Source organism: Oncorhynchus clarkii, chromosome 12 (assembly GCF_045791955.1).
Source record: "Oncorhynchus clarkii lewisi isolate Uvic-CL-2024 chromosome 12, UVic_Ocla_1.0, whole genome shotgun sequence".
NCBI classification, from domain to species: domain Eukaryota; kingdom Metazoa; phylum Chordata; class Actinopteri; order Salmoniformes; family Salmonidae; genus Oncorhynchus; species Oncorhynchus clarkii.
The window spans coordinates 17066168-17081744 of NC_092158.1; the positions used below are offsets into that span (position 1 = coordinate 17066168).

The 15577-nt window shown below is 41.6% G+C and overlaps 1 protein-coding gene across 3 annotated transcripts in view; it reads right to left on the reverse strand.

The window, feature by feature from the left end:
* Positions 1-1352: 1352 nt before the first annotated feature.
* LOC139422781 (tyrosine-protein kinase Fer-like) overlaps positions 1353-15577 on the reverse strand; it is a 41157-nt gene continuing 26932 nt past the window's right edge. For 2 of the 3 annotated variants that reach the window (XM_071174121.1, XM_071174122.1), the window contains exons 10-19: positions 14804-14899; positions 13915-14121; positions 13061-13183; positions 11471-11527; positions 11204-11319; positions 10410-10504; positions 10174-10297; positions 2886-3040; positions 2551-2673; positions 1353-1729 (exon numbers count right to left, since the gene is read on the reverse strand). In XM_071174121.1, coding sequence (XP_071030222.1) covers positions 1593-1729; positions 2551-2673; positions 2886-3040; positions 10174-10297; positions 10410-10504; positions 11204-11319; positions 11471-11527; positions 13061-13183; positions 13915-14121; positions 14804-14899 — 1233 coding nt within the window. In that variant the 3' untranslated portion in view covers positions 1353-1592. The remainder of the gene's footprint in view (positions 1730-2550; positions 2674-2885; positions 3041-10173; positions 10298-10409; positions 10505-11203; positions 11320-11470; positions 11528-13060; positions 13184-13914; positions 14122-14803; positions 14900-15577) is intronic. The other variant, XM_071174123.1, reaches the window with a different exon arrangement.

The window sequence follows — 15577 nt, forward strand, 5'->3', positions numbered from 1 at the left end:
TTATCGAATACATCATTGGAAGAAACACTTCCAATAGAGATACACACAAAACGTGACCTACATTTGCAAAAAATAAAAGTTATAGCATCTACAAGTATTTACAAAATACAGGGGGAATGTTTTTTGAAAGACAAGAGTTCCATCATTCTAATAGGAGTGAAACTGATGGATGGATGTGACGTGTTACTTCACAGAAGATGCTTTTGAAGACACGCTTGGGCTGTCAGCACAAATGGCAAGGAGCTTGGTTGACATAGAAACAACATGGCACCCTCAGAGAAATGACATCATACAGGAGTGGCTGGAATAGCGAATATACTATATTAGGGAACGGAGAATTACCTTGCCAGGAAAACTGTAGACCATAGGTATAGACTAGGCCCCAGAGTTCTCTCTTGGTCATGTCGCATGGTCAGATACAACTCCTGGCCCTAAGTATACTTAATGAAAACAAGTTCACTGTTCATTGCTAATCACTGTTCAATTGTCTATCAACAATTTAGAACAGTAGTTTTATTTAAAAAAAATTGAAGTAAAAAAATACCACAAAAATGAATGCATGAAAAATGGAGCTCCTTAAAACTCTGGTAGCTATGTAAAAGCGGACTGTTTTTGACAGAAAATGCTAAATTCACATTTCAAGTCAGATAGTACAGTTATGGTACATTCTAATTGTCAAATTATGAGTATTGAGCTTGTAACAGAGACTAAAATGTAGAAAATAGTCAGCATTCTGGAGGGTCTGAAACATTTAAGAATTATAAGTAAAATTATATGAATTCTAAATAAATGGCCTTACTGCAATATTTCTACATCACAAAGCCCAAACAATTATAGGAAAAGGGTGTCACAAATTGCACTTATCCTTGTATGTTAAACTCAAAGTGTTTCTACATTAAATAGCGGGCATGAAGAGAATACTTTAGGAAATCTTTGGACAGAAATGATTGACAGATCTCAAATCAAAGTGTCACATCACAATAAGACTTTAGAGGAAGAAGAAAATATTTCTTGCTGAATGTGGAAAAGTCGAGCCCGGGACAAAAACAGGTACGTCCTGGTTCTCAAACCCCATCTGTCTCTACGGAGTGCCAGACTCCTTGGCATTTTCAAGTCATATTACTCATCTAACCTTAACAGGACCAAACTCAGGGCCCTAAAAAAAACTAGAAATTGTGACATTTCTCATTATCGTGACTATGCCCGAGTGATGACCAATAGCAAAACGACAGAAGTCATGCGTGCAATGGAGCATGATGAATTGTATCTATTGTACACATGTTTGTGTGGTTATGTCTCAAAACACCTTTAGTTGCAGAGGTTCAGTAAGAGAAAGGAACAGAAATAAAGGAACACCAGGTTTAAAAAATAATAATACTGTCATATTTTGACAATGATCCAAGCTAAGCAGAGATCTCTCTCCTTGATAATGGCTCAAAACAGTTGCCTAGGCAAATAACACAGTGATTTTGTGACAAAGTATACACCGTGAGTACAATCACGACAAGTAGCATCAAGGCTGTAACGTTCTGTGGTGTTTCTCTCAGGTTGTAAGGGGGTCATGACCTGGTCCACCTTCCCCTAACAAGTTGCTATTTCTTCTTGATCGAGGCCAGTTCTTTCTGAAGGTCGGCAAACTTTGGCCGATTTTCAGGTTTGTACTCCCAGCACTTCTGCATGACTTTGTAAATCTCCTCAGGGCACTTTGTTGGACAGGACATTCTGTAATCTAAGATGGGGGGAAAGACAGACACAGAGGGAAAATTACATTTAATTTCCTAGGATGGATCGAGGCAGTATAATTAGGGGTATAAGTTTAGAGAAAAAAAATGACCATCCAACGCAGTTCTCTTCATGACTTCTTGTAGTTCAAGTAATTGTCTCTATAGGGCCAACTCCAATGCAAAAGAACAGACAGACAATCCCCTTAAAGTAATCCTTTGAGTTCTCTCATCCAGACGAACAGTTCTTGTGCTCACGTTACTTCCACAGGCAGTTTGGGACTCGGTAGTGAGTGTTGCAACCGAGGACAGACAATTTTTACGCGCTAGGTGATCCCGTTCTGTTTCCACTTCACAATAACAGCACTTACAGTTGACTAGGGCAGCTCTAGCAGGGCAGAAAATTGACAAACTGACATGTTGCAAAGGTGAGCTCCTCAGTAAGGCCATTCGACTGTCAATGTATGTCTATGGAGATTGCATGGCTGTGTGCTCAATTTGATACACCTGTCAGCAACGGGTGTGGCTGAAATAGCATAATCCACAAATTTTGGCTGTGTAGCGTTGTGCCGTCTTATATCATTAGCAAGACCCTCACAACAGGAAAAATCGTCAGGCACAATCTGTTGATGACTGTTCACTTATGAATTATCTTGTCAAGAGGTTAAAAAAATACTGGAGAACAGACACCTCTGTCTACTGGCCTGACAATAAGCAACAGAGGAGTTGGCTAAAGCACAAACAGATCCGGCTACCAGGCTAATAGAGATATTCTGGCAAATTAGGGAGATCAACACAACACTGAATCCTTGGAGGGATGTCTTCTTACCTTTCTCCACTTGCTCTCTGGCCTGCTGGTTGGTCATCCCTGGGTAAGGACACACTCCTAGACTAAACGTTTCCCATAGGAGGATGCCAAAACTCCACACATCACTCTCCGAGCTGTATCTCCCTGGAACAACGACCAAACACAACCCCACTGTCTCAGCCATCAAGTATTGAAGAAGAAATGCTGTGTCATCAAGAAGAATTGATCATCATGCTACCTCCTGCAGAGCTACAAATCATATACTCCCAAAAGAACATTGTTATTGAGTTATTTCTGTTAACCTATTTGGAGCTTTGATAAAGAAATTGGTGAAAAAGAAAGGCCCTCCAGTTTACCATAATTCAAAGCCTCTGGAGCCGTCCACTTGATGGGGATCTGTTTGAGGCCAGACGACGAGTAGATCCCATCGTCCTCTTGTCTTGACATCCCAAAGTCGCTGATCTTCAGCAGGTTGCTCTCTCCCACCAGACAATTCCTAGCCGCCAGATCCCTAAAGGGAGAGGGATTTATTTATTTAACCAGGCAAGTCAGTTAAGAACTAATTCTTATTTTCAATGACGGCCTAGGAACAGTGGGTTAACTGCCTGTTCAGGGGCAGAATGACAGTTTGTACCTTGTCAGCTCGGGGGTTTGAACTTGCAACCTTCCGGTTACTAGTCCAACGCTCTAACCACTAGGCTACCCTGCTGCCCCAATAATAATAATAATATAATTTCACTTCCACTCTCCCTCCATCCTCCTCCAACAAATGTTTACTTGTGAATGCGCCAAATACAAATGTGTAGACCTCACAGTGAAATGCTTACTTACATGCCTTTAACCAACAACACAGTTTTAAGAAAAATAAGTGTTAAGTAAAAAATACAAGTTACAAATAATTCAAGAGCAGCAATAAAATAACAATAGCGAGGCAATATACAGGCGGTACCGGTAGGGAGTCAATACCTTGGTTAGTCGAGGTAATTGAGGTAATATGTAGATGTAGGTAGAGTTAAATTTAGTGGTAGAGAGTGAGAGACTGTTTATGACAGATGCTAGCCATATTGGCCGACAGGAATACTCATCATGGACATTAACATTTTCATATTAACAATATGCCATGAAATAAATGACTGAAATAGTAGGCAATCAGGACACCTAAAACCAACCAGATTTGTAACAGATGGGGAGCTCCACTACCACTGTCCATGTTAAGGTCACCATACTGTCTGTAATCTGATCATGTGAACATTTCTACTTTGCAGAGAGAAAAGTCATCCACCAGATTTGGTTGGCCCTGCTGCAGGTGGCTGGGATGACCCGGCACAATGTGTGTGTGTGTACACTACAGGGTTGTGTGTAAGTATGTGAAAATGTATATGCGTGGGTGCGACGTCCATGTGTACACACTCGCAGGACAGATTGCGCCCTGCATCCCTCCCATTTCAATTTCATAGCCCTCATCTGCAGCCCCTCTGTGAGAAGAGGCCTACAGCTACGCCTGTATTTTTCAAAGCGCTTCTCCTGTCATTTCTGCTGACTGCCGGCACCGAGCCACAGAGTTGGGCTAAATTAGGCTGTCACTCAGGGAGACTGGCCCCGGTGAGATAAGTAAGAGCAATGCATCGGAGATGATTTGATAGCCCCGCTGTGCTGAGATAAATGTAAGACTGATTGCAGCAGCAGCTGCAGCACCTCTCTCTCTCTCTTCTTGCAACTGTCTGGATTGCTGGAGAAACTAGTTTTGACCTGAAAACACAATCTCAAATTGGCCAGGATAGAGCGATATGGCTCAGGGCTTGGTGTGTTACCGTCAAAGGTGACAGTGTTGTAAACTGCATTAAGCAGAGAGAGATACATGTTGTCCTCTCACATATCTTACTTTAGGGGGCCTCCTGGCATTACAGAGGGGAAGACATTTCATGGGGTTTAAATTCAGTTAGATTTGTAAATCAAATCTAATTTTATTTGTCACATGCACCGGATACAGTGAAATGCTTACTTACAAGTCCCTAACCAACAATGCACTTAAGAAAAAATAAAACTTAATGATTTACTAAAATAAACTGAATAATAAATCAAATAAATATATATATTAAAGAGCAACAAAAAAATAACAGTAGTGAGGCTATATACAGGGGGTACCGGTACAGAGTCAATGTGCGGGGGCAGTCAAGGGAATTGAGGTAATATGTACATGTAGGTAGAGGTAAAGTGACAAAATGCATAGATAATAAACAGAGAGTAGCAGCAGCATAAAATGGGGGTGGGGGGACAATGCAAATTGTTTCCATTTGGTTGCCATTTGATTAGATGTTTAAGAGTCTTATGGCTTGGTGGTAGAAGCTGTTAAGAAGCCTTTTGGATCTAGACACTTGGCGCTCCGGTACCGCTTGCCGTGCGGTAGCAGAGAGAACAGTCTGACTAGGGTGGCTGGAGTTTGACAATTTTTAGGTCCTTCCTCTGACACCGCCTGGTAAAAAGGTCCTGGATGGCAGGAAGCTTGGCCCCAGTGATGTACTGGGCCGAAGTCACTACCCTCTGTAGTGCCTTGAGGTCGGAGGCCGAGCAGTTGCCATACCAGGCAGTGATGCAACCAGTGCATGCTCTCGATGGTGCAGCTGTAGAACCTTTTGGGGATCTGAGGACCCATGCCAAATCTTTTCAGTCTCCTGAGGGGGAATAGGAGTTGTCGTGCCCTCTTCACAACTGTCTTGGTGTGTTTGGACCATTCTAGTTTGTTGGTGATGTGGACACCAAGGAACTTGAAGCTCTCAACCTGCTCGACTACAGCCCTGTTGATGAGAATGGGGGCGTGCTCGGTCCCCCTTTTCCTGTAGTTCACAATCATCTCCTTTGTCTTGATCACGTTGAGGGAGCGGTTGTTATCCTGGCACCAGACTGCCAGGTCTCTGACCTCCTCCCTTCAGGCCGTCTCATCTTTGTCGGTGATCAGGCCTACTGTTGTGTCATCGGTAAACTTAAATGATGGTGTTGGAGTCGTGCTTGGCCATGCAGTCATGGGTAAACAGGAGAGGACTGAGCACGCACCCCTAAGGGGCCCCCGGTGTTGAGGATCAGCGTGGCAGATGTGTTGTTACCTACCCTTACCACCTGGGGGCGGCCCGTCAGGAAGTCCAGGATCCAGTTGCAGAGGGAGGTATTTAGTCCCAGGGTCCTTAGCTTAGTGATGAGCTTTAAGGGCACTATGGTGTTGAAAGCTGAGCTGTATTTAATGAATAGCATTCTCATGTAGGTGTTCCTTTTGTCCAGGTGGGAAAGGGCAGTGTGTAGTGCAATAGAGATTGCATCATCTGTGGATCTGTTGGGGCGGTATGCAAATTGGAGTGGGTCTAGGGATTCTGGGATAATGGTGTTGACGTGAGCCACGGGGGGACACTCTTGACCCAAACTGCTACAGACCTATATCTATCCTACCCTGCCTTTCTAAGGTCTTCGAAAGCCAAGTCAACAAACAGATTACCGACCATTTCGAATCTCACCATACCCTCTCTGCTATGCAATCTGGTTTCAGAGCTGGTCATGGGTGCACCTCAGCCACGCTCAAGGTCCTAAACGATATCTTAACCGCCATCGATAAGAAACATTACTGTGCAGCCGTATTCATTGATCTGGCCAAGGCTTTCGACTCTGTCAATCACCACATCCTCATCGGCAGACTCGACAGCCTTGGTTTCTCAAATGATTGCTTCGCCTGGTTCACCAACTATTTCTCTGCTAGAGTTCAGTGTGTCAAATCGGAGGGTCTGTTGTCCGGACCTCTGGCAGTCTCTATGGGGGTGCCACAGGGTTCAATTATTGGACCGACTCTCTTCTCTGTATACATAAATGATGTCGCTCTTGCTGCTGGTGAGTCTCTGATCCACCTCTACGCAGACGACACCATTCTGTATACTTCTGGCCCTTCTTTGGACACTGTGTTAACAACCCTCCAGGCAAGCTTCAATGCCATACAACTCTCCTTCCGTGGCCTCCAATTGCTCTTAAATACAAGTAAAACTAAACGCATGCTCTTCAACCGATCGCTGCCTGCACCTGCTCGCCCGTCCAGCATCACTACTCTGGACGGCTCTGACTTAGAATACGTGGACAACTACAAATACCTAGGTGTCTGGTTAGACTGTAAACTCTCCTTCCAGACCCACATAAAACATCTCCAATCCAAAGTTAAATCTAGAATTGGCTTCCTATTTCGCAACAAAGCATCCTTCACTCATGTTGCCAAACATATCCTTGTAAAACTGACCATCCTACCAATCCTCGACTTCGGTGATGTCATTTACAAAATAGCCTCCAATACCCTACTCAACAAATTGGATGCAGTCTATCACAGTGCCATCAGTTTTGTCACCAAAGCCCCATATACTATCCACCATTGCGACCTGTATGCTCTCGTTGGCTGGCCCTCGCTTCATACTCGTCGCCAAACCCACTGGCTCCAGGTCATCTACAAGACCCTGCTAGGTAAAGTCCCCCCTTATCTCAGCTCGCTGGTCACCATAGCATCACCCACCTGTAGCACGTGCTCCAGCAGGTATATCTCTCTGGTCACCCCCAAAACCTATTCTTTCTTTGGCCGCCTCTCTTTCCAGTTCTCTGCTGCCAATGACTGGAACGAACTACAAAAATCTCTGAAACTGGAAACACTTATCTCCCTCACTAGCTTTAAGCACCAGCTGTCAGAGCAGCTCACATATTACTACACCTGTACACAGCCCATCTATAATTTAGCCCTAACAACTACCTCTTTCCCTATTTTATTTATTTAGCTCCTTTGCACCCCATTATTTGTATTTCTACTTTTCACATTCTTCCACTGCAAATCTACCATTCCAGTGTTTTACTTGCTATATTGTATTTACTTTGCCACCATGGCCTTTGTTTTGCCTTTACCTCCCTTTTCTCACCTCATTTGCTCACATCGTATATAGACTTGTTTCTACTGTATTATTGACTGTATGTTTGTTTTACTCCATGTGTAACTCTGTGTCGTTGTATGTGTCGAACTGCTTTGCTTTATCTTGGCCAGGTCGCGATTGTAAATGCCTGGTTAAATAAAGGTGAAACATTTTAAAAAAAATTACCAGCCTAGTAGGCTTCATGCTAGGTTAAGAACAGTTTCATGTAGAAAGTCGTGTGTCATATATAGAAGTAAAAATAAGAACTTAACTGAAATTCAATTCAAAGCATGAACAATAGACAGATAGTGCTATTTGTTGGAATTAGGGCTGTATATCGTATTTTACTACATACCAGTCTTAATGCATGGACTGGTTTGGGCTTCTACTTTACCATCTATAAGGGTATTTCAGTGTTTCATTTGTTAAATGTGATATGCAACTCTGCCATATGTAATGTCCGTTTTAATATTTTACTCCGTTTGCTACTTGAGTCCTCTTTTCTACCCGTCCTCCTGCTTCCCACACCAAGCCCTGCCCCGTCACTCAGGGAGAGCATGTGGTTGCTCAACCACGGAGTCACGAGCACTTTCTTATCATTCACTCTGCATGTTCAGATTGGTGACAACAGTGCTCATTTCCACAAGCTTTCTATAGTTACATTATTCGTTTGTGTACCTTACTGTCTGCAAACTACCTTCTGCTAGTTTGTCTTTTTGTGGATAAAATCAATTGTGTTAGCCACTAATGCTAATTGTTCATTAGCTGGCTTGCTAGCTAGCTTGCTAAATGTACTTCAGAAAACATAGCTAGCTAATATAGCATGGTAGACAGATATTTCACCGGATGTGTATGTATCCGCTTAGCGTTTCCACGAAGCCAAGTGTCAGGCAGTGGGAGAAGCTGGACCAAGATGGATTTCGATTAAACATTTGATCTCAACACAGTTCTGTTCCCAAAACTAGAATCTGTTACGAACAGAGTGGACTAAGTTGTCAACTTTACCCTTTGCTAAAGTTTAGAAGGAGTGCATGGCTAATTGAGTTGCACATGCGTTCTTCAAAGTAGGCGTTCCCTAAAATAAATATGCAAATGTTTGCTAAGCTGAGCCAATCGGATCTTGCAAGTTCGTGCTTGGTTCTGCCCAGCTCCTTGCTTGTTCTGCCCACTATGACTCATGTGTTCCCATTTGAAACAACGGGCTGTGGTCTATCTTGGTTTAGTTATCAAACTTTGGTACCAGTGCTGGTGTAGGTCTAGACAAGCATGTTGTTTGTGCAACGGCATCGTCTAAATCAGAGAGGAATAGAGTTCGCCAGCTTTTAGTCCAAAAACCTGGAAATAAGTTTCCTCTGGTTCATTCAGCCATCCCTATGGGCAAAGAATAGGGTTTTTGGATAAACCCCCAAAATAAGGTCTGAGGTTAACACAGGATTAGGAGATCTTATACGTTTTGTTCTATGAGATAATATCAGTCAGTTAACATGACATTTATGAATTATGAAGCGTTGGTGTGCTTTTTTGAGAACATAAATGCTTCAAAATTCACATAAGTTGACATTAGCTGATGAAGATGAACTCATAGAACAAAATGTATATCTCATAAGCCTGTGTTTACCACTAGAGGTGTGACAAAGGGACAATTTTGCTTAACGTTTAAATTGCAATTTCTAACATCGGGTTTTTCTTTAACACGATAACACAAATTCAGCTGACTCTTCGAAAAAATCCACATCAATTTACAATGCAGAATAACGGTCCTATTAAATATGTATGACCGCTAGACTGAACACACACTTGCAGTGTCACTGAACTGTGATTTTAATTAAGTGAAGAAAAAACAACATTGTTTTCAGTTAGGGATTTTTCTTAACACTAAGGATCCCAACTTTGTTTAAACGTTTTAGCATTCACACCCCTATTTATTCAAAAACCTTCCAAAAACTCCATTAATTTCCCAATAGGCTTTGACCAACGAGCCACGGTTGAGTTAGGGCCTACAAAAAGATGCCATTACTATTTCTCTCTTTAAGCGAAGCATGAATATGTTAGCTAGCTACATGAGGACAGAAAGTCCCCTGGAAACACTTTGGTTCCTTCCCTCTCAATAATTAATCCCTGGTTTATTAATTCGTTCTCATGTCAAACAACAACGTATTCAAGGTGCTGCCCACTATATTCCAACTATAAAACTAACTAGGCCTAGATTTTTGCCCATTTCATGCAGACCTGTGTAACGGATGTGAAACTGCTAGCTTAGTTAGCGGTGGTGCGCGCTAAATAGCGTTTCAATCGGTGACATCACCGATTGAAACGCTATTTAGCGCACACCACCGCTAACTAAGCTAGCCGTTTCACATCCGTTACACTTGCGTGGCAACGTGTGGAAATTATAACAAAAGTGCAGGAAATGCAGAAATTGATGAAAACACTGCAAATTATTTTTGTTTAAAGTTGGATTGAACTGTATATGGAGAATGAAGAAAGCCCCATTGAAATCACTTACAATTGCTGTGTTGCCACCCTAGGGTTATAAACTACCAAGTATATTTAGAACTTTTAATATTCAAAAATATAAAATACCATCACAAATTTGAACGAATGTTGTGATATGATATTTTGGCTATGTCGCCTATCCCTAGTTGGAATACTCTATGGAGAATAATAAACATACAATATTCCAGATTGATGTTGACAATGCTAAAACAGGCGAAGATCTCCATACCTGTGGATACAGTTTTTGAGCTCGAGGTAAGCCATTCCTGCAGCAGCATCTAAAGAAAACTTCACCAGCTGTTTGGTCTTCAGGTCTTCTTTCTTCTTCCGTAGAAACGACAAGAAGTCCCCTCCTTCAAATAGGATATAAAATGTATATTCACATTTGTAAGTGTTGTAAACACAATTTACTTTGGAAATTGCACACTAATAACGAGTCCTAAAAAGTTATGCTACTGGACTTACCTGACACTAGCTCCATCACAATGTAAATAGGCTGTCGTTGTGTGCAAACGCCTATCAGCTTCACAATGTTTGCGTGGTCATATTGCTTGAGGATCCTGAAGAAACAAGAAAGTACCAGTATGAGATAATTACATAACTGTCAAATCTCTAAACACCAGATTAAAAGCGTGTGAAGTGAAATAATGTTTGATTTTATTTATTCGTTATTTACCAGGTAAATTGACTGAGAACACGTTCTCATTTACAGCAACAACCTGGGGAATAGTTACAGGGGAGAGGAGAGGGGATGAATGAGCCAATTCTAAACTGGGGATTATTAGGTGACAGTGATGGTTTGAGGGCCAGATTGGGAATTGGGTGAACACCCCTACTCTTACGATAAGTGCCATGGAATCTTTAATGACCTCAGAGAGTCAGGAACACCCGTTTAACGTCCCATCTGAAAGACGCCACCCTACACAGGGTAGTGTCCCCAATCACTGCCCTGGGGCATGGGGATATTTTTTTTTAGACCAGAGGACACCACTTCCAGCAACATCTGGTCTCCCATCCAGGGACTGACCAGGACCAACCCTGCTTAGCTTCAGAAGCAAGCCAGCAGTGGTATGCAGGCTGGTGTGCTGCTGAGATGAGTGAACAGACGTTTCAAGGTACTCAATGGGACCTGCAATTGATTGACAGCAGACATTTTCATCTTCTGATAGGAACTGGGACATGTGATCCTCTCACCTGGCTTGATATGAACTAGGACATTCGGCGCATGTGACAAATAAAATGTGATTTTGTCGTCTAACCTGGCTTCTGATAGGAACTTAATCTTCAGCTCCTGTGGAAGATCCTCTTTACATGTTTTGACTGCCACAGGAGTCTTGTCCCGCAATGTTCCTTTGAATACCTCACCAAAGTTGCCCTAAGAACAAAGAAAAACAGAGATACAGTAACAGAAGTTGGTTTAATCAAACATTTATTGACATCAATGATGATGAATGTCAAAACTAATCCAAGATAATATCTGTCCTACAGATGTGGTGAAAATGAAAAGGATATCTAAAATCACTCACTTTGCCAAGAAGCTCTCCAAGAGTAACATCCTCATGGTTGAGTATCCATTTTTTATCCTACAAAAGATAGAACAAAACATAGGCAATTGTAAACACAAGACACAGAACATCCACAAACAGTACAATGAAAACCATACAAAAGCTACTGTGTAACATTGGAGCACCGACCGACTACTTTATATTCAGAATTACTATAATCTGAGGCACAATTACAAACAAAAAAAATCAACCACAAAAAACCTTGATGCCTCAAAAACATCAGAGAAGTCTTTCCATCTTTGGCCCAACTCAACATAACATTCCAATGTCTCATCCAATAACACAATGATCAAATCCAAATCGCATTCTTCCAAGAGTGAGGTGGTGCCTAATGGTCAAATTTCACCGCTTTGCCATGAAGTGCTTGAAGAAAGACCATTTAAAAACACTTATTATTCCTAGGCTTCAGCAGATCCATTACAGTAGTAATGACAACAACCATTAGCCCCGTGTTGGTGATGGCTGAGGCAATTAAAACACCATTATGTTCATCACCAGCGGGCTAGCTGAGGAGGACTCGAGGTCTTCTCTATGATTAAACCTGGCTATTGACAGTGTTGGCCTATTCTTGCAACACAGAGCGGATATTAAAAAGACATTTGCACTATTATACATGAGAAATGTGTCCTGAAAAACACCATACAGGTCTGGAAACCAGGAGTTAATACTGTCAATTAGGCAGGGGGCCTCACGATACGATATTATCAAGATACTTCGGTGCCGATACGATACGTATTGCGATTCTCACGATTCTATATGTATTGCGATACCATACTGTGATTTTATTGCGATTCGACGTACCAATCACATCACTCACCATATGTCTGCTGCTGAGGGATGAGAGCCATGAGAAAACAAGTTTTGATCAGTAATGGGAAAAAAAGTGTTGAAAGCAAATTGGATCCTTATTTAAAAAGAATATGGAGAACATACTGGAGTTCTGGTGCAGGTACAGCCAACTAGCGCAAAAATTATATTGCGATATTGTCAAAACGATACAGGTTGTCAAAAATAATAATCTGATATTTTACTGTACATATTTTTCCCCCATCACTACCATTGTCAATGGGTAAAATAGCAAGGTGTCTTCTGGAGCACAGTATGATCACTGTCATTCCAAAGAGAACAACCTGGTATTGTAACTGGTATTGTAACTGGTATTGTAACTGTCTGAGAAGCTCTATTCTAATATATTTGAGATTTTTTTTATGTTTGATTTAAAAAAAGAAAAAAAGAAAAGAGTGTAGTTAGAACTTCCAACAAAAAGTTGTTCAACTGTGATCACAGCACTTCACTGATTCAAACTAAAATATTTAGTTGATGTCAAAAGGGCTTATTCCTGGCCATCTATTAGCCTCCTGCCACAAACACCACAAGATAATGTACAACCTAAGCATATTGATGAGTTTCACAGTGTGATTAAAGGCCTCCATGACAGCTTGATGGCTTTAGCAATAATTACATTCCCACCCCTGTTGTGAGACCACTCATTGACTTTAGATCTGAATCACAGGGTGTATGAACAAAGATAGGAGAGGAAATATGTTTTACCTTGATGACTGGGTTTAAAAGCACCACCCCAGACTTCTTGGTAATAACTTGCTTTGAAGTGTAATGGTGTTCAATTAACTGAGGAATGGTCGGGAAGCCAGTGCCTTCAAAACGATACTGGTTCTGTGGACAAAGAGGAGGCAGAGAGCATGGGATTGATTCATTACAAAGTTGAGTTGGAAGCTTTTCGAATCATCATCTTTTGTGTTACGGAAACAACTTTACAAGCAATTACTATTAGCCGTCATCTGAACAAATTAAATTAAAAACGCATCAACCATAGAATTTATGAATTTTGTCTTGCTGCTTTTTGTTCTATGTTGCTCTGTCTGTATGCTACGACTTGCTTGTCCTATGTTGCTCTGTCTGTATGCTACGTCTTACTTGTCCTATGTTGCTATTATCTATATTGTAATTGTTTTTAATAACCTGCCCAGGGACTGCGGTTGAAAATTAGCCGGCTGGCTAAAACCGGCACTTTTACTGAAACGTTGATTAATGTGCACTGTCCCTGTAAAAATAAAATAAACTCAACTCAAACTCAATTCCTTGCCAATTAATTTCTGTTTCCACCAAGGTGCCTGTGATCTCTTGTCTCTGTGTCTTAGTAACAGACACAAAGCAACCATTGGCTGACGCACATCACACCAAATATACCTGACTACACCTTTATATTTTGTCTCGTTTACTGCTGAAACCTAGTGGCTCTGCAGTGAGACAAACACCTAGCCTGGTCTCAGATCAGTTTGTGCCATCATGTCAATTCCTTGTCATGCCAAACATGACTCAAACAAATATTGGACCAGGCTAAGAAACGCCTTTAGTTTATTCAGAACTGAACAAGTAGAACTCACGTCTGCAAACTGGATGATGAAGTGTCTCCTCTGTCCCTCTGAGAAGACAGACAGGACGTACTCGCCAGGCTTGCCGTGGCTCTCCCGGACCAGGAAGTCTCCCTGCTCTTTAAGCAGCTCCTGGGCCTCGGTCCTGGGGATGGCCCCGTGGTACCACTCCTGGTCCCCCAGGGGCTTCTCACTAGTTGGGATCACGTCGAAAAACTGCTGGATACGCACAATGGAATGATATGACATGATGATATATGATGATGATTTGAAAATGAAAGTTAGGGATCAATCATCAATTCCTGTTCAATTGCTAGTCAAGAGATCTGTCACTCCACTCAGATCAAACAGGCATAATTTGGATGCAATATGTATGATACACATATAAGAATATTTTGAAGATAAATACAACGCAGAGGATGAGAGTACTAGAATTAATAGTCAATAGGGAATTGTCAATGTAAATAGGAGTTGGGTTTCAGTTCAACAGCTGTTTAGAATTTGTGGAATGTCACTCCTGAACTCAGAGCTACGTGTACCACGTTGCCATTGGTCTGTACATTGAGTTGGGAGCAGGATACTGGTTATTTGGCCATTGGCCCAGTGGTACTGCAAGGACTTCTGATTGGTCAACCCCAGGCTAGGGTGGGGGGTTATAAATGGCATCCTGTTCCTTTGTTCTGTGGAGAAAAGCTGAGGACAGAGGAGACTGAACATCTACCTACCAGCATAACATCTTGATTTGTCCTTCTCAAATAAACCCATTTTTCTCCCCTGATTTGTTTTGGGGTCTGTGTTAATGAAGAACATCAATTGCTAACACACAGGGTAGTTTCCACACTCACTACACAAGAACACAATACTTTTAAAACCTGTTTTTTTAACAGACTTCAGAACTTACCGATGATGAGCCAAGGACTGATTTGGGAGAGCGGAGGATGCCGGCTAAGGAATGACGTAAGGTGTCAAACTTTGATGTCCTGTCTTTGCCTTTGTCCTGAAAATACAGACATATGGTTGAAAATCTGTTGAGAATAAACAGTTGAGCAAGCCGAATATAGTATACTATGGTGTATAGAGGTTTATAGCTATGACAATGTGCTTACACTGCCCTCCTCTGCTCATCCAACTCTCTGCAGAGAGATCTAGAGTTGAAAGGAGGCTCAACAGCACCACCATATCATCTACCACATACTGCAGTCAACAAAATGCTTTTTATCTTACAATCATACACTGCCCCATTCAAAGCCAAATATCTCAACGGTGGTGAAACATGTTTCTCATTTCACTGAAATGAATGAACCAGTGGAAAACTGGTATGCAACGTTTATCAGTGTTTTTCTTCTGAGCTGGTTTATAACGACACCATCTGCAACATAACTGACACAGAGATACATCTATTTTTAGATTGACATTTGATGAGAAAAGTTTAAAAAAAAAAAAAAAAAAATGTGAAAGTTCAAAGATTCAGCACAACAGCATCCTTTAGATTAAACAAAAACAACTGATTTGCCTGAATGAGTATGTTCATGGAGACAGCAGAAGACAAAAACATTCTGGCCTATAACTATACAATGAATAGTAAGCAGTAAACTGACACAGTACCAGTATGTGTAAGTGTATAGAAGTAAATATCAGCCGCAAAAGTATCTAGGGCTAACAAAATCATCAAGCT